This window comes from Ochotona curzoniae, unplaced genomic scaffold (genome assembly GCF_017591425.1).
Source record: "Ochotona curzoniae isolate NIBS_2020 unplaced genomic scaffold, NIBS_Ocur_1.0 patch367, whole genome shotgun sequence".
NCBI lineage: Eukaryota > Metazoa > Chordata > Mammalia > Lagomorpha > Ochotonidae > Ochotona > Ochotona curzoniae.
Genome location: NW_024466936.1, coordinates 9,663 through 33,025, shown reverse-complemented (window position 1 = coordinate 33,025; position 23,363 = coordinate 9,663). Strand labels below are relative to the sequence as shown.

The 23,363-nt window shown below is 45.1% G+C and overlaps 1 protein-coding gene across 1 annotated transcript in view; it reads right to left on the bottom strand.

Annotated features, from left to right (window-relative positions):
• Positions 1-22,978, bottom strand: part of LOC121167440 (liprin-beta-2-like) — a 137,799-nt gene extending 114,821 nt beyond the window's left edge. The window contains exons 1-2 of the mRNA XM_040996834.1: positions 22,900-22,978; positions 6,399-6,485 (exon numbers count right to left, since the gene is read on the bottom strand). Of these exons, the coding sequence (XP_040852768.1) occupies positions 6,399-6,485; positions 22,900-22,954 (142 nt within the window). The 5' untranslated portion in view covers positions 22,955-22,978. The remainder of the gene's footprint in view (positions 1-6,398; positions 6,486-22,899) is intronic.
• Between the last annotated feature and the right edge of the window lie 385 nt (positions 22,979-23,363).

The window sequence follows — 23,363 nt, the reverse complement described above, 5'->3', positions numbered from 1 at the left end:
CAACCCCAGCTTGTGAGCTAACCAGGGGGACATGGTATTTCCACAGGGTTAGGCCCACACAACCCCACAGAATCTACCCCCAGACCAAGTTCTCTCACGTGCTGGATAGTGTCTTGACCCTGCCAAATGTGACCACTCCACCACTCCACCACCCAGTCGGGTAATGGTACCCAACACTGCCAAAGAGGCCCCCATCCATAGCTTTGGTGTGGGCTGGTGTGTGACGATCAGTGATGTTCTATGCTAACAGCCCATCTCTGGATTCCTAATTGGGCTGGTGAATCTGTCTAACCCAAATTATCTTCTGGATACTTCCCTCCAAACCACCAGGTCTCAGTCCCCATGCATGCCTGAAACTTTCATGACCCTGTCACTGGGAATCACCCAAAATTCACTTCTCACCTACACTAAAACTGGCCTTAGTCATGGGTGTCCCCAGGCAGCAACTACATATCTTAAAAACCCCAGAGTTCACTGCTGGGCGGCCAGCAGGCAAAGCCTGGCACCACTTGGTGCACTGGCCACCCTGGGGGAAGCCAAGGACTCGTTCACTGCCTTCCGGCAGTGTCTTTGGCGTGAGTCCCCCACATTGGGTCTGACCTGGCAGGGGCACCCCCCACAGCCGCCAACTAAGTCAATCTTAAGCCAGGAGTCTCGACTGGGTCTCCCACAAAAGTGCAGGGTCCCAAGGCTCTATGGCATCCTCCACTGCTTTCCAAAGCCATAATTAGAGAACTGGATGGAAATTGGAGTGGCTGGTACACAAAGTGGCACCCATATGAATGTCAAAGCTTGCAGGCTGAGCATTAGCCAATTGAGTCACTGTGCTAGCCCTCTCTGCTTTTCTTAAAAAAAAATAATAAGTATTCATTTGAAAGGAAACAAGCCAATTTTTCAACTGCTGATTTACTCCCCAAATGGTTATAACAGCTGTGGCTGGATTAAGCCAAAGCCAGGAAACAGGAGCTCCATCATAAGTGGTCTCCCACCCATGGAGAAACCCAGGGGCCAAACATTTGGGTTATATTACTCTGCCTTCATAGACACATTAACAGAAAGCTGGATTTGAGGTAGGGCAATGAGACTCACATGGGCTCTTCACATTGGGATTCTGGCATCAAGGGTGGTTACTTAAATTGTTGTGCAATAATGCTGACCCTTTTGCCTTTCAAATAAGTAAAAACTATTAAAATACATACATACATACATACATATTCAGGATCTTATATGATCTTAGTGCTGCCATCTTTGAGCACTATGACTGGCATCATTTGAATAAACAACAACTTGTACCAACTGAGCCCTTTTTCAAATAGGCACTAAGTCTTTTAAAAAATATATACATGTGTGTGTGTATAAGAGAGAATGAGAGACAAGAAGAGCCAAGCAAGAGAGAGAGATCTTTCGTCTGCTTTTTATTTCACAAATGGCCTCAATGGCAGGGGCTGGACAAGGTCAAAGCCAGGATTTTGCAACTCTTCCATATCTCCCTATGAGTAAAGGGGTCCAAGTATTTAGGCCATTTCTTTCTTCTTTCCTAGGTACATTAGCAGGGAGCTGTACAGAAAGTAAAGAATTCGGGACTTGGGCCCAGCACAGTGGCCTCGTGGCTAAAGTCCTCGCCTTGAACGTGTCAGGATCCCATATGGGCTCTGGTTCTAATCCTGGCAGCTCCACTTTCCATCCAGCTGCCTGCTTGTATCCTGGGAAGGTGGCTGAGGACGGCCCAAAGCCTTGTAACCCTGCACCCATGTGGGAGACCTGAAGAACTTTCCTGGCACCTGGCTTCAGATCGGCATAGCATTGACCGTTGCACTCACTTGGGGCGTGAATCATCAGACAGAAGAGCTTCCTCTCTGTCTCTCCTCTGTATATCTGACTTTGAAATAAAAATGAATAAATTAAAACAAAAAAAGAATCTGGGACTTGAACTGGCACTTAGATGGGATTTCAGGCTGTGGATTAACTTGCTGTGCTACCATACTGGCTCCCAGACAGACACCATTCTATGTACATTACCTGTGTTAATACTGACAGTGGTATGAAATAGGTAAATAGTGAGACCATTATTCTGGGGCCAGTGCTGTGCCACAGTAGATTGCTGGTATCCCATATGAGTACCAGTTTGAGTCTTGGCTGCTCTGCTTTTGATCCAGCTCCCTGTTGTCTACAGCCATACCACCCTAAACGCACCAGATCTTGTCTGATCCAGTTCCCTGTTAATGATCTGAGAAAACAACAGAGAATGCATCAAATGCTTTGGCCCCTTCCACTCATGAAACTTCCACAGATGAAACTCCTGGTCCAGCCCTGGACACTGCAGTCATTTCAAGAGTGAACCAGAGGATGGAAAACTTCTTCCTTTCCCCACTACCTTCTCTTTCCCTCTCCCTGTCTCTAACTCTGCCTTTCAAATAAATGAACAAATATTAAAAAAAAAATTGAGGGCAAGCAGTGATTAGAATCCTTTTAATGAATAATAGCTAAACAAATTAGTTATCTGTTATTCCAAAAAGAAAGACTCCCAGAAACACACAGACAAAATAATAAGTGAGGTCCAGTGTGCAGCCAGATAGAGGATACACACAGAAATCAGTAACAGCCTCTTAACTAATGACAAAGAGAACCTATTCTGAAAGTAAATAAAGTATATAAGGAGTCTTCAGAAAGCTTACAGCAAATGCATATTATGAGAAAGTTTTCCAATGATTATGTTATTTTTGCACCAAAACAAACCTTTTTTCAAATTTCCTTTTCCAGGAATTCATTTTGAAGCATCTCTGTACATTTGACAGATATTTGGCAACGCTGTTCAGGTGCCACTGACCAGTGGCAGCACTGTGGGTACAGCAACAGAGCCTCTGTCCTTTTGGCACTTGTATCCTGGTATAGCAGGCAGACAATAAACAGAGACAAACATGAATGCTATAGGCCAGAGGGTGATAAATACCATGAAGAAATATAACAGGATACGAACATAAAGTGAGGTGGGGATGCTATATTAGCTGGACAGAGCCAGGGAAAGCCTTCTGACACACAGAAGTCAGAGCAGAAATCTGGGCACATCTGGAAGAGAGCATTCCAGGAGAGGGCCAGCAAGCACCAGGGCCAGTGCACAAGACCAAAGTGAGACAAGACGAGGGAAAGTGAAATATCTGTAGCCAAAAAGGCAGCCGAGGCCAGATGACATCATGAACTGCTCTCTATGATGAGGACTTAAGATTTTATCCTAAGACAGAAAGCCACTGAAGAGTTTTGTTATTAGTAACATGATTTAATTAACATTTGGGAGCGTGATCTGATGCTCCATGGAAGTGAGTCTGTGTGTAATAAGGCAAGAACAGAAACAAGGCAATCAGCAGACTTTGTATCATCCTGGTAGAGGCCTGATAAATCCAGAAATGAATGCACACAAATGAAGACCAAAAAACTCAGATTGAGACACATAAGCTTGAATGAGAACTTTATGTCCTCTGAAAAGACTCAACATGAGTTTTTTCCCCTTATTTTGTCCCTCATTAAGAGCTGACATTTGATAGTGCTTACTATGTGCCAGACATTACTCTAAGCATCTTACATCTGTTAATACAAGAAACCCTTTCAAGTGGGTACTATTATTTTTCCCACTTAAATAAGACTAAACTGAAGCACAGAGCTAGAATCTGAATAAAATCTGGCTGCAGTATTCCTCCCTACAAATCAGCAAAGGACATGTTGCTCAACTGTCTCAGACTTCATTATTTTTTTTAAATTTTGTTTTCTGACACAGTTTCATAGGCTCTGTGATTTCCCCCAACCCTTCCCTACACCCTCCCCTCCATATTGCTACAGTAGTACAGTCCATGTCCAGGAATGATTCCTTCACTGTGGGCATGTACCATGCAGAGATTCCAGGATCTTATTGTCCAGACAAATTCAACGGTTTCATTGGGAGACCATCCCTGGTCTGAAAGTAGAGCTGGCAGAATATCATCTCCACCAATGAAAAGTCACTACACAACTTCAGCAACGATTTACAACATCATGAAGTTAACTGACATCGTACTGAGTGACCAATATGTTAGAAAATGCAAAATTCTTAACCACATCCTGTGACTACTTCATTGACATTTCAGTTTTAGTTTATACACAACTGGCTGCTATACACCTTAAAATGGTTATAGGGTACTATTCAGCTGTCTTGTGTCTATTTTCATTTTTATATTTAGCAGCTTATAGTATTCAAGCATGATTTTTACTGAACTTCATGAATTTTAGGATAGTCCAAACAGGCTTATAACTCAAACATGCCATATGTTAACAATTGAGGAGCAGAACAGTTTTAGGAGGGGTGTGCAGAGAAATCTTCAATACCTTAGTGAGGAGTAACTGATCTTTGTGTCCTACCTAGTAAGGTATATGTGAGTCCAAGCTGACTGTTTCCTGTCTGTTCTAAGCTTTCCTTATTGGTCTCTGTCTATCTGATCTAATTTCTTTTTTGGGGGGTGGGGGGGGCTCCGGAGAGACCCTTGATGGTCCTTGCAAGACAGGGTGGGGATCCAAAGTTGGAACTAAATAAGGACCAGAGAAAGCTCCTCTCCCGAGTCCCCAAGGAAGTATTACAGAAGAGATCAGTGGAACAGAATACAGAGCCCAGAAATAGACCCATATAAACATAGTTATATGGTCTTTGACAAAGGAGAAAATGCAACATGAGGAAAGATTACTTCTCATTAAGCCCTCGCCAGCATCCAAAAGCTCTACTAGAGTCTCATTCAGTCTCCTCTTCTGCCCTGCCTGGGGACTCAGAAGTGCTAACCTTAGCCTACCTATGTATGGCTTTCACCTCAATGGACATGAGCCCCTGGGAGCATCCATCTTAGCCTCTCAACCCTCCTTACTTTCTTCTCAATAACTCACCAGAGACTGTCATCTAGAATAGGATATCACAATCTGTGGAACCTCTGGAAAGCAGGACAACAGTAATGGCCTCTCAAGGTTTCTTTTGTATACTAAAAACTTGAAACCCTGACAGATGACAACTAGAACATGTTACAGTGGAAGGAAGAGCATGAAGAAGCTATATTACAGAGACACCTCTCCTGCCCATGCCTAGGTTCAAATACCCAGAACCTTCTGTGAGTCAGATATACCACTGTAGAGAGATCAAGATCACTGCAGAGAGATCAAATAGAATGTACTGTGAGTCAGACGTACCACTGCAGTGAGATCTAGGGTACTACCTACAGTATAACCACACTTACCTCATATCTTCCTCCCCGGCTCCTCCAGCCACGCCTTACACAGCAAAGAGCAAAGTCTCAAAGCAGCACATCCTTTGCAAATAAGGCTGCTAGATTGTGCTAGGTAAGCACAGAAGATCTGGAGCCTTTTGGAAGGATTTTCTTTAACTTTTTTTTTTTTAATATTTATTTGAAAGACAGATCTACAGAAAAGAGAGACAGAGAGACAGAGAAATCTTCTAATCCACTGGTTCACTCCCCAAATGGCTGCAATGACCAGAGCTGAGCAGATCCAAAGCCAGGAGCCAGGAATGTCTTTCAAGATTTCCTAAGTGGGTGCAGGATCCCAAAGACTTGAGCCATCCTTTGCTGCCTTCTCAAGTCATAAGCAGGGAGCTGGATCAGAAGTGAAGTGTTGGGACATGAACCGGTGCCTTGGAAGGATTTTCAACATGAAGTTTGTTATTATCAATGTAGGCTTCAGCTACCAGCGTTGGGGAGATTAATCAGTCTAAGCAACCCACTGACTATTCTTTCCCAATTAACCACAGTGTTGCTGGATCTTTTCTACCAAAGTTCCCTACTGGTGAAGGCAAACACTAAAAAAGCAAACAGAGGAGCTGGAAGCTTTTAAAATACAACAGCAACCACAACAAAATGCATGGCATAGCAAACATTGTAATCATTACATGATTCAATACAAAATTACCTCCCACTTCTAAAACACACTGGAAATTAGCTGGAGAAGGGAGCTAACACCTGCCTTAGTTGGCAAAGTCTGCCAGATTTTGAGTTTCAGCTCGGCTGTAATTAGCCAAGATGTGCTCTGAAACATTTACAACAGAATCAATATCACTGCACACAAACTGTCTCCCAGCCAGGATCTAAACTGTAACAGTGACAAGCATGCATGTGTCTCAGCAGAGAAACATCCAAACCATCACACCAACAGCACAGCTCTGCAAGTCCTTAAAGGCACACATATGAGGAGGGGGGAGAGGGGAGGGCCGTGAAGGGAGGAGAGAGAGAAGGACAGAAAACAACATGAGCATGTACAACAAAACTATTTAAAAATAAATTTAACCAGGAGCTTCTTTATATTCCAGAACAAGAACATAAGAGAAGGTTTCTGGCATGTGGGGTATGAAACATTAGCCATTGAGCCCCCTAGCACACCTGCAATGATCCCGTCCATCTGCTCCAGGGCAGCTTCCAGCGCATGACTAGCATCAGAAGCCATGATTCCTTTGTCTCCTCTTCTTACTGAAAATTCAAATACAGAACAAAGGAAAATTACAGCGAGCTCAAAATACACACAAGGCAGAAAACCCTCTCCATTGTCATACAATGCACTTTCATAAGGAATCCTACTAGATGGACTGGTGGCTAAAGTCCTCACCTTATACACACCTGGATCCACATGGGTACCGGTTCTTCTCCCAGTGGCCTCACTTCCCATCCAGCTTCCTTCCTGTAGCTTGGGAAAGGAGTCGTGGACAGCCCAAAACCTTGGGAACTGGCACTTGCATGCGAGACCCAGAAGAGGCTTCTGGCTTCAGACTGGTTCAACTCCAGTCATTGCAGTCACTTGGGGAGTGAATCAATGGACGAAAGATCTTTCTCTGTCTCTGCTTCTCTCTGTATATCTGACTTTTTAACAAAAATAAATAAATCTTTTTTAAAAATTAAAAAAATGATCCTACTAGAGGCATAAGTATAGTTTCCTATGTATCCGTAGTGTCGCCCTTATGGCTTGGGTTTTTTTTTTTTTCCGTTTTGAATATTCAGCATATGATTCCATTCATTTCTGCAATGAAAAGCCAGCAGAGCTCCCTGCAACAGCAGACAGTGGTTTCTACACTTCCCCAGGAGGCACAGGCCCAGGCTCCAGGGTCCACACCAACCCCTGGGCAATGCTCTGCGGTCCGATCACTGCATCTGCTGCAAGCTGCATGCTTTCCTTGGTAGCTAAGGTACAGGCTGTGAGGTCTGAACTACAACTTTCACTCCTCCAAGTGTGTCAGTGATGTGAAAAGACACTGTCCTACAAGCACTGTATCTTACCACCTCATTTAAATATATATATTATTTATTTGAAACAGAGATGCACAAACAACTCCCATCTGCTGGTTCACGCCTCTAAATGCCCCTCAACAGTAATCTCTGGGCCAAGTCAAAGTCACGAGCTCAGAACTCAGAGCTTCCCAAGGGATACCAGTACTTGAATCACTGCCTGATGTATCCCAAAATACACATTAGCAGGAAACAGAAATCAGAAGCAGAGCAGAAATACAAGGTCAAGCACTCAGATGAGACAGGACTGTTCCAGGCAGGATCTTAATCACAGTACCTGCATCCATCCAAGTATTTAATCATCTTAGATCCATTCCAGGTTCACAGAGTCCCATCCTCTCAGGGTCAAAGAGTATCTCCCAAGACACACAGCCCATCCACTCTCCAAATGCGGAGTCTCACCTAAAAGCCCTATCAAAATTGGAACTGGCCACACTTCCCCAGCAGCAACTATCTCCATTTCTAACAACTCAGCTGCTCAGGAAGGTTTTAACTCTTAGAAAGCTAAACTGCCTTCCTGCAGCCTCCACCTGGGTAGCAAGGAGGGGCTTACCAGCATCTGTAACCCTAAGGAGAGATTCAGCTCATGTCTGTAAACTGAGAGCAGGACTTATTTGCTTGCTCTCAAAGCTGTGTGTGTGCTTAATGGGCACAAGTGCTACAGATGACAAAGGCATCACTCCCACACCACAGTATGATTCAGGCCAAGACACAAATGATACTAGGGTTCCTGCTTGTTTTCCCTGTGAAGAGTGAAGGGAGGAAAGTGGGAACCACATGGGAGTGGTTTTGGGATGGATAGGTAAAGGATCTCAGGACCATAAGAACCATACTGGACTGTCACAGGCAGTACCAGTTATACTTCCAGGATCTTCAGTCAGACAGCCTGAGTTCAAACCAGTTTACTATGTGACCTCTGAGCCTCAGTTTCCTCATATGTAAAATGGGAATAAGAGGACTGGGGTTATGACTGAAGGGTACATCTTTCATAGGGAGGATTAACTCCATTCCTGTGAGATAAATGAAGATGTATCAGACTGTTTTCCCCTTCTCTTTATAAGACAGCAGATAACCTAAGGACACATTTCTGCATGGACAGTTTACCAGATGAGACTTCAAGCTAAAATGAGATAGTCTCCAGGAACAGAAATCCAGTGAGGCTCAAGGTGCTTGCTCATTTGGAGGTGAGTATGGCACAGGAAGAAAGTAACTCTGTGTCTGGAGGTGGAGAGTGCAGAGGGTCACAGCTGGAAAGGCCAAGACAGGTTCAGAAATGGGCATTCTGCCTCAGGGGCTAAGTACCACTGCACAGCTTAGAAGGAACGCCGTGAGCCGGGTGGGGGTGCTGGGCTGGTGCCTCATGGCTATCACAGGTTCCTTAGCAAGAGCCAGAGAAGGCTGCCACAACGACCAGAGCAGCTCCACGGTAAGAGCAGCCCAGGAACACATACAGTATGGAAATCTTAGAGTCTGAATGGAAGCAAACTTGGGTCATGATAAAGGAGGCAGCAGGAAAAAGGAAGTTAGTGGAAGTAAGGCAAAAGGCTAGCAGATTTTCACCTGCTCATCCATAAGGGGTGCTGAAAAATACACTATCTTTCCCCCAAATTAGTTACCACTGTTCTTGGATTTTTAAACTTTGACAAAAGAGGTGCCGCATGCTCTAGCTGGCCAGCCTCACATGCTCTCCCTGGGGCTCCCTATCTCAGCAGCATGGGTCCTGTCTGCTCCCCAAAACTCCAAAATCAATTCCTCTTTTGCAGGTCTATACCTGCCAACCCTTGTGCCCGGAGCTCACTCTACATTATTCTTACCCTTCAGGTCTCAGATCCAAAGCACCTTTTCAGAGAGGCCTTCCAGGCACACTCAGCCATCTAAAGCAGCGCCTTCAAAGCACAGCGATTTCAAAGTATCTGATCCATAAATCTGTCTCCTTGGTAACTGACCATCTTCTCCATGGAAAGGGGGACTCGGCCTGCTTTGTTCACTCCTGTGTTCCTAGTTCCTAATGGAGGGCCTGGCACAAATAAGTTCATGAGTAAAGTCCTGTAAGTTTATGGATGGATCCATGTAGCCAACATCCCCTGAAACTCTGAGTTTGGCTGCGGGGGTAGGGAGTGAGAAGCCTGGTTAATCAGACCTAGTTTCCGACCGTATAGGCTACATGGTTTTAAGGGAGAAGACATAATTATGAAGAAATACTTACAACACAGTGTTAAGTGTGCCAGTAGCGGCAGGAATGCAGTTTCCCAGGAGCTAGGTCAGAAACAGAAGGAAAATGCTATTCAACCCAGAAGGGGTGGGAAGTGAAAGCAGGTGAGCATGTAAAGGCAGGATACAGTTGGCAAAGGTCATTATAGTTGATGAGATTATACTGAGGCAGCCAGCAGCTCAATGTGAGTCAAACCTTCTGTGGGACTCACATAAATGGGACAAGGGCAATTAATGAGAGGAGCCTGGGAATTACACCCACTACTCCAGGGTTCTGGCTGCTGATGCAGAACAAAACAGCTTGCCTCAGTTGGAAACCTCAGGGATTTTTAAAAGGAAGTTCTTACTCATGTCAGCAGACTCGTGCCATTGATGAGCTGTGTACCTGGTCCTGCTTTTGGGCCTCAGTCCCAGACAGAAAGGTGGGTGGGCTGTTAGTTACAGGGTGCTAAGCCCAGAGAGCTCAGGCTGCACCCTCTATAGTAGAAGAGCTATTAAGCGACCATGGGCCCTCTGCCCAGTGATGAGCTTACACTTGGCAAACTGTGAGTTGGGTGGACCTGTGGGAGCTGCTGTGATGTAAAATAAAATATGAGTCAAAGGTGTGCCCGAGTCATAACCCAGGAGCTAAGTCAACAAGATTGGAAGCTCAATCCTGGGAGCTTCTCTGGGCAGAGCTAAGGAGCCCAATTTTAGATCTACTGGGTCTGAGGTGACAGCAGGATACCTAGCTAAGAACAAGTTCCCTGCCAGCTCAGCTGCAGGGTGGCTGTGAGAGATCAGAGATGCCAGACGTGAAGGCTGGCTATGTCAGGCCTCCTGCCCCTATCTGTGAACCTTCCTCCTTAAAAATAAAACAAGTAAGACTGCTTCTTCTTCTCATCAGCAAATGTACATGGTAACCCCCACTCCCTACCCCAGGAAACAATTCTCTGCTTCTTTGAAGACTTCAGTGGAATGTGCCACAACTCAATTCCATTAATTTCCAACACTATCTAACTGGAGTGTTAGATCCCATAGGCTGAGGGCTCAGCCTCCCAAAACCCTCAAAAGGCACGCTTCAAAAGGCAATGCAAGTCCAGGCCACCCTCATGACTATGAGGGTTCTAAACTGAACATTCCCACACCCACTTACTCTGGTATGATATGTGCCAGAATAACTCATAGAACCCAGGGAAACACTCACGTTTACCAACGTATTATTAAGGATACAACTCAAGAAGAGCGAAATGCGAGAAAAACACAGGGCAAGAAATGGGGGGTGGGGATACATAGTTCATGTGCGTTTACAGCAGAGCTGTCCCTCACCAGTCCAGAAGGCCTCCAAGTCACCTTGCTTAGGGTTTTAAAACAGAGCTTCTATGATACAGCCATGATTGATTAAGCACTGGTGACTAAGCCCCATCTCTAGCCCCTCTCCTCTTCCTAGAGGTATGACAGTAGAGAGCTGGAGAGTGGCAGGGAGTCATATGGTCTCAGTATTGGTTCCTCTGGTAATCAGTTCCCACCCTTCAGTGGTCACTTGATTAGTAGAGATACAGCTATAGATGAACAGTTTACCATGAATTTTTTTTTAAAAAAAATATTCTAACACTTTCCATGAGATTTAGGAAAAACACAATATGTAGATAGATAACATCTTAATAGCAAATATGTTATCTGAAACACACACACCCACCATGTTTGGTATCTTCCACATCTGTTCTTTTCAAGAGGAATGCAGCATCTTCCCTGGGAGCATGAATTTATCAGGAAAATGGGGCTCCAGTGAATGAACCTCTAGAGGCATAATGCCTGGAGCCCTTCTGGACAGAAGTAAGGTGAAGAAGCCAGAGAGAGCATCCTGAAGACAACAACTTGGAAGGGAACAAAGTGGACCAGAAACCAGGTCAAAATTCAAGGGAACAATTCAAAAGAGGATGATCTCTGAACAGTACAAGGAAGTAGAACTTATGTCATTTTCCCTACCAATGAGAGAGCACACAAATTCCAGACATATGGGGACCTGGCACAGTATTCAAACAAATGAATGGGGGGGTCAGTGCCATGGTATAGTAGGCTAAGCCTCTGACTTTGCCTGTGCTGCCAGCATCCCATATGGGCACTGGTTTGTGTCCCAGCGGCCCCTCTTTTGTCCCAGCTCCCTGCTAATGGTCTGAGAAGGCAGCAGAAGAGGCCCAAGTCTTTGGGCTTTGGCACCCATGTGGAAGACTCAAAGGAAATTCCTAGCTCCTGGTTTCAGACTGGCCCAGCTCAGGCCACTGAGGCCATTTGGAGTGTCATAGGTAGATCGTAGATGCCTCTGTCTTTTCTCTCTCTGTAACTCTGCCTATCAAATAAAAATAAAAAAAAACTTTAAACAAACAAAAACAGGGCCTGACATGATGGCTCAATGGTTAAATCTTCACCTTGCAAGCACTAGGATTCTAAGATTCTAGGATTCCACATGTACGCCAGTTTGTGCCCTGGCTGTTCCACTTCCCACCCAGTGCTCTGCTTGTGGCCCAAAGCCTTGGGACCCTGCACCCACACAGGAGACCTGGAAGAAGCTCCTGGCTCCTGGGTTTGGATCAGTTCAGTTCCAGCAAATGTGGTCATTTAGGGAGTGAATCAGCAGATGGAAGATCTTTTTCTCTGTCTCTCATTCTCTCTGTAACTCTGATTTGCCTTTGCAATAAAAATTAAAATCATAAAAAGCAAAACAACACAAAAGAATGAACTATAGGGACTCCACAGAGAGACACCTAAGAAGCAAAGGAGCAGACACAGAGAAGTACATTGCTGTTAACATGCTCAGTGCAGCGACATGTCATGTTGGACAAAGTCTTCACTCTCTAGACATTAAACACAGCTCTGCATTTGGCCCTGATGAGCAGGGAGGTTTCTGATATGAACTGGCTCTTCTCTCACCACAAACATAAGGCAGAATTTGTTGCTTAAGAGAAGGTATAGTCCATTCATTACTCTTCTTCCTTCACCCCACAGGCTTCTGGATGCTGTCTTCTTCCCCTTTGCAACAGTGTTTGGGGCTCCAGCTAACAGAGGTTTGTTAGCAGTCAGGGAGATAAACGAGCTCTATAGCTGTAAAAACAGCCAATAAAGAAGGAACAGACACATATTAGAATGGTAATGTGTGGTGATGGATGTCACAGCATCTGAGCTGCACCACACACAGGCCAACTCAGCATCTTGGAGTGGTTAGCGTAAGGGATCTTCATGTAGCAGGTGAATCATAATTGGCCATCCATCATCTGGCATGCTCCTATGCAACCAGTGACTCAGATACTATATTACCTGCTTTCACATTCAGCCAAAGACAACTAGGACTAGGCAGGAATCACCAAACAATATAAGCCTAGGGCAAGTATACCTGACTTAGCCCACCCACTGAATTTAAAGGCTTTTTTTGCTTTGCTTTTTAAAGATTTATCTATTTTTAAAGGCAGAGTTACAGAGAGAAGATAATGAGAGATCTTTCATCCACTAGTTCAGTCCCCAATGGTCACTGGGGCTGGACCAAGGGGAAGCCAAGAGCCTGAAAGTCCATTTGGGATTTCCCCATGTGGGAGGTAGGAGTTCTTGGGCTGCTGCTTAGTCAGGCACATTAGCAAGGAGCTGCATCAGAAGTGGAGCAGCCAGGACTCAAACCTGCTTATATCTGATGCAGTTTAACCACTGAGACACAATGACAGCCCCATATTCAAAGCCATGTTTCTCTCGTTAAAAATTGTTAGGGCTGTGATTAACTGTTGTAGACACACAGTCCCAGATGAAGGAATGAATGAATGGGAACCTGACCTAGGAGTCCTGACTGCCTTGGTTGTTCTATCTCCTGTACTTTGAAAACAGCTGCTGGGTCCTGACTCCTCAGCACAGCACCCAGACAGCAGCCAGCATTCCCATGTAGGACAGAGAAAGGTCCCCACAGCCAAGAACCTCACCTCCACCACAGAGCATGATTCATCTCTCGCCTCTCCATTCCCCAAGCAGGCAACAGATAATAATGAAATGTCACCATATCACAAGAAACTGAAGTCTTCTTCCCATCAACCATAGCTACTCTTTTTTTAAGATGTGCTTTTTATTTTTATTGGTAAGCCAGATATAAAGAGTAAAGGAGAGATAGCGAAGATCTTCCATCCATTGCGTCACACCCCTAGTGACCAAAATGGCCAGAGCTGCACAGATCCAAAGCCAGGAGCCAGGAGCCTCTTCCAGGTCTCCCACACAGGTGTGAGGGTCCCAAGGCTTTGGGCCATCCTCAACTTCCTTCCCAGGCCACAAGCAGGGAGCTAGATGGGAAGCAGGGCTGCTGGGATATGAACCAGCACCCATATAGGATCCCCGTGCATGCAAGGCAAGGACTTTTGCTACCAGGCTACTGTGCCAGGCCCAATCATAGCTATCTTAAAAGGTTATTCTAAGAAACAAATTTTGCTATCCCTAAGCTTGGAAGTTTCCTTTTAAAATCAACACAAAAGACTATTTCTTTGGGACAGTAAGAGCAAGAAACTATTTTGCAGCATCAAAAGAAGAAAGAAGTGGTGGAAGAAGAGGAAGAGGATGTGAAGACAGAGAGAAGGAAACTAATGAGTTTCTAAATTCTCATTCACATTCTACATCAACCAAGATCAACTTTCTCCTTCTCATTCAAGATGATATGGCCAGAGTAAGACATTTGTTTGGCTTATATGTGAAATGGAGAGAGAGACAAATGCCCACAATAACTTGAAATGAAGCAAACTGAAAGTGGAAGACAGGAACCCAATCTGGGTTCTTCACATGGGTGGGAGGGACCTAAAGATCTGAGCCATCATCTGCTTCTTCTTCCCAGCAAACACATCAGCAAGAAGCTGAAATTGGGAGCAGAGCTGGGACTCAAATCCAGATACTCCAATACGGGATGCAGGCATCCCAAGCAGCATCTTCACCTCTGTACCAATTCTTTTTAAAGAACAAAGAGAAAAGAGCATAGGTTTATCACCAGACAAATGGAAATTAAATACTGGACTCTGCTGCAAAATGGTCGTGGATCTTCACTTCATTTGGCCTCTCTGAGCCATAACTGTGTGTCATGCATAAAACCAATCGTATTGTGGGCAAAAATAAACCAGACAGACCTGAGGTAAACACAGCAGATTGGATCCAAAGACTTAATTTAGCTATCCACCAAAATAACAATAGAGAAATCAGCATTGAAAAACAAAAACCCACAAGTAAATGAGGAATGTTATAAGATGCCTGGGTGGCAGCCATGTAGTAAGCCGACAAGGGCAGCCAGTTCAAAAGCTATGGGAAAGATTTCTTCCCTAATACAAAATGGAAGAAATATTTGATGCATCTGAACATCTTAAGAAACTCAAGTAATTAGTTTAGACTTGCTTAGCTCAATGATAAGAAAACAGAACAGCAAGCAAATGACAGAAAAGCTCCATGGAACCACCAAGTAGGAAGAATCATGATTCTTACAATGAAACAACATATACCGATCTCACCAAAATTGCACGGGCAGAATGTAGTGGTTAGAAAAGTGCTATGGGTAATGGAGGTAGGACTGGAAGGAGAGCTGAATCCCAATTCCAACGAATTCTAGAAAACACATGTCACTAGACAGTGCTTTAAAAAAAAAAAATGGGCCCAGCGCGGTGGCGCAGTGGTTAAGGTCCTCGCATTGAACACCTGGGATCCCATATGGGCGCCGGTTCTAATCCCAGCAGCCCCTCTTCCCATCCAGCTCCCAGCTTGTGGCTCGCAAGAGCAGTCGAGGACGGCCCAAAGCTTTGGGACCCTGCACCCACGCGGGAGACCCGGAAGAGCTCCTGGCTTCCCGTTGCGCTCACTTGGGGGGTGAATCATCGAACGAAAGATCTTCCTCTCTGTCTCTCCTCTCTGTATATCCGCCTTTCAAATAAAATAAATCTTTAAAAAAAAAAAGCAGGCCTGGCACATGGCCTAGCGGCTAAAGTCCTCACCTTGACCACACCAGATCCCATATGGGCATCGGTTCTAATCCCAGCAGCTCCACTTCACCATCTTGCTCCCTGCTTGTGGCCTGGGAAAGCAGCTGAGGATGGCCCAAGGCTTTGGACCCTGCACCCGCATGGGAGACCTGGATGAAGTTCCTGGCTCCTGGCTTCAGATTGGCACAGCACTGGTGTTGCAGCCACTTGGGGCATAAATCATCGGACAGAAGATCTTCTTCTCTGTCTCTCCTCCTCTCTATATATCTGCCTTTCCAATAAAAATAAAATAAATCTTAAAAAAAAATGCAGAACATGGATTATTTTGGAAATTCAGGTGATAATACAAATTTTAAGTGGGTGCAATTGAGAAAAAACAATGGGGTAGACAGGTGGGGAAATGTATGCATTAGCAAATCATGTGCAATTATTTGACTTAAACTGTGTGGATGTTTAGTAACAATAAATATTAAAATGTTCATATTGGTGCAATAGGTGCAGTGGCTGCTTGGGAAGTGACTGGGACCAAGTCTCTAATGTAGCTCCTGCTAATGTATACTCTGGGAGACAGTAGATAATAGTTCAAATACGTGAGTCCCTGTCACCCACATGGGAGACCTGCTCCTGACTTTGGTTTGGCTTGACCCTGACTCTTGCAGGCACTTAGGGAATAAACCAATGGACAAAAGATCTCTCTGTCTTTATTGCTTTCAAATAAAGGTGAAAATAAATACATTTTAAAAATTAAAACAAGAAAAATGAGGGCCCGGTGGCGTGGCCTAGCGGCTAAAGTCCTCGCTTTGAACGCCCCAGGATCCCATATGGGTGCTGGTTCTAATCCCAGCAGCTCCACTTCCCATCCAGCTCCCTGCTTGTGGCCTGGGAAAGCAGTCGAGGACGGCCCAAGGCTTTGGGACCCTGCACCCGTGTGGGAGACCCGGAAGAAGTTCCTGGCTCCTGGCTTTGGATCGGCATAGCACCGGCCATTGCGCTCACTTGGGGAGTGAATCATCGGACAGAAGATCTTCCTCTCTGTCTCTCCTCCTCTCTGTATATCTGCCTTTCCAATAAACAAATAAATCTTTAAAAAAGAAACAATAAAAATGAGTTTAAAAGATGTGGTGTGCCTGGTAGAGTGCCAAGGTTCTATGAATACATACTCATGTCTCCTCTTTAACACCACACTTGTAAATTGGGCAGGTATATGTATGTTAACTACAGGCAAAGTTTAGCCAGCATTATCTCATGCAATCTTCATATACTATTTAGGATTTAAGCTTCTTATCTAGCAACACATTAGGGACCTGGACTAAAGAAGGACACCCTTCCTCCCATTCCGCAGGACAGGAACCCATTAGATGACTCTGAGCACAGACTGATACGTTTTGACTTACTCTTTCTAAAGACTTATTTATTTTTATTGGAAAGGCAGATATACAGAGGGGAGGAGAGACAGAGAAGAAGATCTTCTGTCCAATGGTTCACTCCCCAAGTGGCCACAATGGTTGGAGTTGAGCTAATCTGAAACTAGGAGCCAGGAGCTTCTTCCAAGTCTCCCACGCAGCTGCAGGGTCCCAAGGCTTTGGGCCATCCTCGACTGCATTCCCAGGCCACAAGCAGGGAGATGGATGGGAAGCGGGACTGCTGAGATTAGAACCAGTGTCCAAATGGGATCCTGGCTCATTCGAGGCGAGGGTTTTAACCTCTACGCTATCGCACCAGGTCCTTGACTTACCCTTTCTAAAAGGGTCACTCTAGACCACTTGGAAAACACAACAGCAAACACAGGAAAATAAAACAAGAGGTAAGGATAGATAATGCAGTATGCATCTTTACTTCCAGACCAAAGATGGACTCCCAATGAAACTGTTTACTATATCTTGACAATAGGATGCTAGACTCTGTCATTGTTCATGCCTACAATGATGGACATTTGACTGTTTATGAAGAACTATACTATAGTAATAATATAGGGGAACCCAGTGAGGGGAAAGGGAATTGGGGAGGAGTTAAGGAAAATCCCAGGGCCTATAGAACTGTATCATAAAATTATAATAATAATAAGAAGAAGAAGTAAAATTTTTAAAAATGAATATGGTTACTACAATGAAATACCTGAGACAAGCCATTTATATAAAGGAAAGATGTCAATTTTAGCTCATGGTGCTGGAGACTCACAATATAAGATCGCATGGTCTTGCTGATTTGTCATATGATTAGATCAAATGGAAGCAGTGGAGAGCTTGTTGAGGAAGGCTTGGGTGATGATAAGCCAGAAAGGAGATTGGATGAGCCCAACTCTCAGCTTTTTATAACCAATCCTATAGCATGAACTACTTTCCAATGGCACATCAACAACCTAAGAACACCAGGCCCATCTCCCTCCTAAAAGACATATTTGGATTAAGTTTCCCAACTTCTTGGTCCCACTAACCTATGATGTTGGGGTTAAAAGTTTTGTGATTTTGACGGGTCAAATCTTGGTCAAACCACATCAGTAAAAATATTCTAATTGTTGGCACAGATTGAGGGCAAACTCAGTAAAATTTGCTGATAAATTAGATATGAGCATGACAGAGGAGTTAAGGATGACTACAACGGCTTTTCTCTGAGCCTCTAAGAGCAAGGAGAGACCTGCAGGAGCAATAATGAGAATGACATCAGGAGACTAGTTTTGGAAATGTTCCATTTAAGATGACTAGGCTATCTGGGAAGATACATTGAGTGGTCACTGGGAAATACAAACCTGGTGTTCAAAAAGAACTCTGAATTTAAAACAACTGCATGAAGTAACTTAAGATATAGAGGGACTAGGGCAGCGTTACAGCATGGTGAGTAAAGCTGCCATCTGAAATGATATCATCCCATATGCATACTGGTTCATGTCCTACCTGTTCCACTTCACAGTCAGATCCTTACTAATCATTTGGGAAATGCAGCATAAGATGGCCCAAGTTTTGGGGACCCTTTCACTGATATGAGAGACCCGAATGAACCTCCTGGTTCCTGATTCTGACTTGGTCCAGCTCTACTCATTGCAGCCAACTGAGAAATAAACCAGCAGATTAATTATTTCTATTCTCCACATCCTTCTCTATATCTTTGACTTCAAGTAAATACAAATCTTTAAAAAAAAGAGAGAGGGAGAGTGGAGGAAGGAAGGAAAAGGGGGAGAGGGAAGGAAAAAGGAGAACAAAAGGAGGGGAAAAAGGAGAGGGAGGAAGCAAAAGAAAAATGGGGAGAAGAGGGAGGGGAAAGAGAGAGGGAGGGAGATGGAAAGAGAGAGAAAATGGGGAAAGAGGAAGAGGGAGGTGAGGACGGGGAAGAGGAAGGGAAACAGGGGGAGAGAAAGAAAGAGTCCTTAGGATCCTCTGGAGTATTCTACATACAAACAGCAAATACGAGAGAAACCACCAAAAGACATTGAGTAAAGCAACCAAAGGAAGTGAACTTGGTGTCCAAAGCCAAAGGAAGGGCTTTAGGATAAAGGATGCAACGAGGTGTGCCCAATGCTGCTGAGTAAGACCTGAGAATACTTCTGCAGATGCTGGTGGTGAGCTCAACTACTGCTGTTGCCTCACTTGTCCTGGCATTACCTCATCTCAGAGGACTGCAATCACTGCCAGGCTGTTGGCTCTGCTTCCAAACTGTCCTCTCCATTCTCCCTGCACTGAAGCCGGACTACGCCATTCTCACTTCAGTAGCCTTTCTACTTCAACACTTATCAGAATCACCTAGAGTGTTCATTAAGCACAAAGATCCAGCCTCACAGTCAATAATAATAATAAAATCTGGCTGAACACCTCTCACAACTCTAATCCTTCACAGTTAGATGCACCCACAGCCCTGCCTCAGACATTCTTATGTTTAGGAAATCACAGAGGCTTGCCACCAGCCACAGGGTCGAGTTCAGGCCTTTTTATTATGTGGACTCAACTGTTACAGTGATAACTTTCCTCATACCCTTCAGCCCACTTCTTCCCCATCCCAATCAAATGCCTGATCATGAATGGGCTGATCCTGTTTCACCTGGCTGCCTTACTTGCCTTCCAGCTTTTATGTTCACTACGGCAGCCTTCCCATTTAAATTCTCATCTTCCCAACAAGCCAATTCTTCCAGAAAATCATGTTGTATCCTGTTCACCTACATGTGATCTCCCCATCTCTTCCATCCTTTAGGAAAAGGATGACAAGAGTTGTACATAGTACCTCTCCTGCAGCCTGCTGTGGGCTGGGGCCCTGGCAGGTACTCCGTTCTGAAAGCCCTGGAGAAATGTATTAAGATGTGCTGATATAAACCAGTTATCATCACTGGGAAGCTAGAATCTGAGATAGTGGAGGCTGGAGGGAATGGCAGCTACTGCCAAAATGCCACTGCTACCTCCCCACCTGATAACTCCCTTTCCCCATCCTCACATTTGGTGGGCACCAGGGTCATACCACACAGTCACCAAGCTTGAAACCTGGGAGGCATTCCTTGGTTTCCTCCTCTCTAACTCATATCCAGTAGGTCCTCAGATTTTTTGCCCTTTCTCAGATCTGTCCCTCCTCTGTGACTGCCCTGCTGCCATCTCCCACTGGAATGAATGTACTGACTTCTAAGTGAAAAGTGTGAAGTTCCGCAGTCAGACCCACTTTCAGTTCTAGGTTCTTCCTTCAAGAGCTGTTCCCTTGCCAAGTCCTTAAAATTGCTAACATTCATTTTGCCTGTTTATAAAATCTGTGTAAAAATACACAGATTGTGGAATAGCAGGAATTCAAAACTGCATGGGAATTCACAGTGACAGCAGTTAGAATTCCAGCCTTATGCAGCTCTGAGCAACAGTCAAGCTACTACCAGCTTTTGCTCTTGAGCCTCCCTTAGTATGGGTAACCACAAGATCTTCACCCCACCTGCTCAACTTCCAGTCTCCTTGTGATGTCCAATCATCTAGCATCACCTCTTTTTTTAATTTACTTTATTTGAAAGAGTTACAAAGAAAAGGGAGGGAGAGACAGAGATCCTCCATCAGCTGATTTATTTCCCAAATTGTAATGGCCAGAGCTGGGTCAGTCCAAAGCTGGAAATCAGGAACTTCCTCTGGATCTTTCACATGATGCAGGAGGCCCAAAGCTTTGGTCCACTTTCTGCTGCCCTCCCAGGGTGTCAGCAGAGCTGGATCAGAAGTGGAGAAGCCAAGACCCAAACTGGTTACCATATAGGGTGTCAGTGTCACAGGCAGAGGATTCAAGGATTATGCCACTATACCACCATGCCAAGGAGTCATTCCTCACCAATCCCCTCTCCCAGGCTCCGCAGCATCATTTCCTTTCTGACCCCTGAATGCTCCCAATTCAGTCCCTTTCCAGGCTCACAGCAATCCTGGAGCACATAAGCTTCTGCAAAACACTGGCCACATTATATGTGAGACTCCTTTGTCTTAGCAATAACCCTTACTGGCAGGCCACATCTCTTACATGTCTCAGTTCATGTATGTTGAAGGAATGAATATATGAAACATCTGCCTAAAGCAGGCAGTTGGAGGCTGACCAAGAACAAAATTCTTCTCCATCTGTGGATCCAAGAGATAAGTTACCTGCTTCCAAAACACAAGGATGAAACAGCTGTAGGATGCACACTGCCATTCTATAAAGGAGAGTATGGGAGTAAAGTAGTCACTGATGCATACTTGAAAGGACCCCAGGCTGGCACAGAGCAGGCTAGTCCTCGGCCTGTGGCACCAGTATCCCACACAGGCACCAGTTCCTGTCTGGCTACTCCACTTCCTATCCAGCTCCCTGCTTATGACCTGAGAAAGTGGTGGAGACTGGTCCAAATCCTTGGGTCCCTGTACCCACAGGGAATACCTGGAGGAAGCTCGTGTCTTCTGGCTTTGGATCAGCTCAGCTCCAGCCATTGTGATCATTTGGGGAGTGAACCAGGAATGGAAGATCTCTCTCTATTGTTTCTCCTCTCTATAAATCTGCTTCTCAAAATAAGAGAGAGTGGGACTGGCATGGTAGCCTAGCAACTAAAGTCACACACACCAGGATCCCATATGGGCACCGGTTCTAATCCCAGCAGCTCCACTTCCCATCCAGCTCCCTTCCTGTGGCCTGGGAAAGTAGTCAAGGACAGCCCAAAGCCTTGGGACCCTGCACCCATGTGAGAGATGTGGAGGAAGTTCCTGGCTCCTGGCTTCAGATCAGCGGAGCACCGGCAGTTGTGGTCACTTGGGGAGTGAATCATCGGACGGAAGATCTTCCCCTCTATATCTAACTTTCTAACAAAAATAAAATACATCTTTTTTTTTTTTAAAGAGAGAGATGAAAAGAAAGGAAATAAATGAAAAAGGAAAAAAGAAAGAAAAAGAAAAAGGCTCTGAGCTAATAGTTTGTAGCCTCCTCACCATCTGCTAGAGGCCACAGTTTAGTCCTGGGACCCTGAGGCTGATATCAGCCATGAACTTGAGGTCAGGTCCCCACGAGCTTAAGCCAGAGTCTCAAGAGGAGTAGCAGTACAACTAGTCCAAGACAGCCCTCAGAGCAACGGCACTGGCACAGATATTGACATTATATCTTGATCCAAGGATATCAGGACAGACGAGGCAGACACAACCAGACACGTTGTTGTGACAAGGAGTCAGCAGGACAAAGGGGCCCAGGAGCTGAGAATATTGATCTCAGGGATGCAGAATGCCCATGGTGGGTGCCAGAACCTAACAAAGGGCAAGGGGCAGAGCTTTGGCTTCTTCTGTCAGGGCATAGTGCTTACATAGCCTAAGAAAAGCTCACTGAAGCTGAGCAAGCATGCTTATCTCATTCTCTTGTAATTATTGTATCATCAATTCCCAAGAGCAAAGGTTTGTTTAAAGTTCTACATTGTCAAAACTGACACATTTAAGGCTTCTCAGTCCCAACTACCCATAATCCAACTATGATTAGTTAGCTAAGCTGAGGCAGTAAGATCAAGACCCGTCAGAATTGCTGAAAGGGCCCTAAACCTGGGCGCAGGCTGGCAGTTTGGGGTGGTTACAGGACACTAAGGCACAATTTCTTGCTTAGCGTCTTTTTCCCGCTGGACCAGGTTACTGAGCTGAACACACCGGAAATTTCCAGCCACTCCCTGTTGAGTGAGTTCCAAAAGATCCCGAAGAATGTTTGTTCAAGAGCCCAGCTCAACTGAACCTGCTAGGATTCCTTTTGCTTACTGGATCTTCTACTTACAACTCAGCCCAATTCCCATCACATGTCCCTGCTCCACCAGCCTTCTTTAGCACAGCCAAGCCCACATGCTTTCACTTAAGTATTTACCCAACAAGCTTAAGACCTGTGCACCAAACCACAGCCTTTAACCAAAGCTCCATAATCCGCAACAGCAGGCGGTTCAGTAACAAAGGTCAACGCCCTCCTCTAAAGACTGCAAAGGACAGTACCAGGCTCTGAGACCTCACCTCCAGGGGGCACGAGGCCAGTTGTCCTCTCAGTCTCACAGTCCCACAGTCCCATGAATGGGAGTGACACCCTCAGCCCTATTGAAACAGCAAACCTCTAATGAGAAACACCACACCAAAGACATGAGCATGAGACACTGAACAGAGCTCAGCCCACAAGGAGGAGCGCAAGAGTCTGGCCAGGAAATGGGTGTCAGCTTGAGGTTTTGATGGCTCACACCCACATGGCACATGGATGTGGGCTAGAGAAACACTGAGGAACTGATTTCAAGTTTCCTTCATTGTCTTTGCTGAGTATTTGTAAACATTTGCTTCAGCTCCCTCTGACAGTTCTCACCTCACATTTCTGCTCCTGACATTCCGGTTTCTTCACCAAGCTGATTTTTTGCCATGGTTCAAGGGCTAATTGTGGTAAAGGACCAACAATAATCTCAGCAACTGTAGGCACTACTCTCAATGTCAGC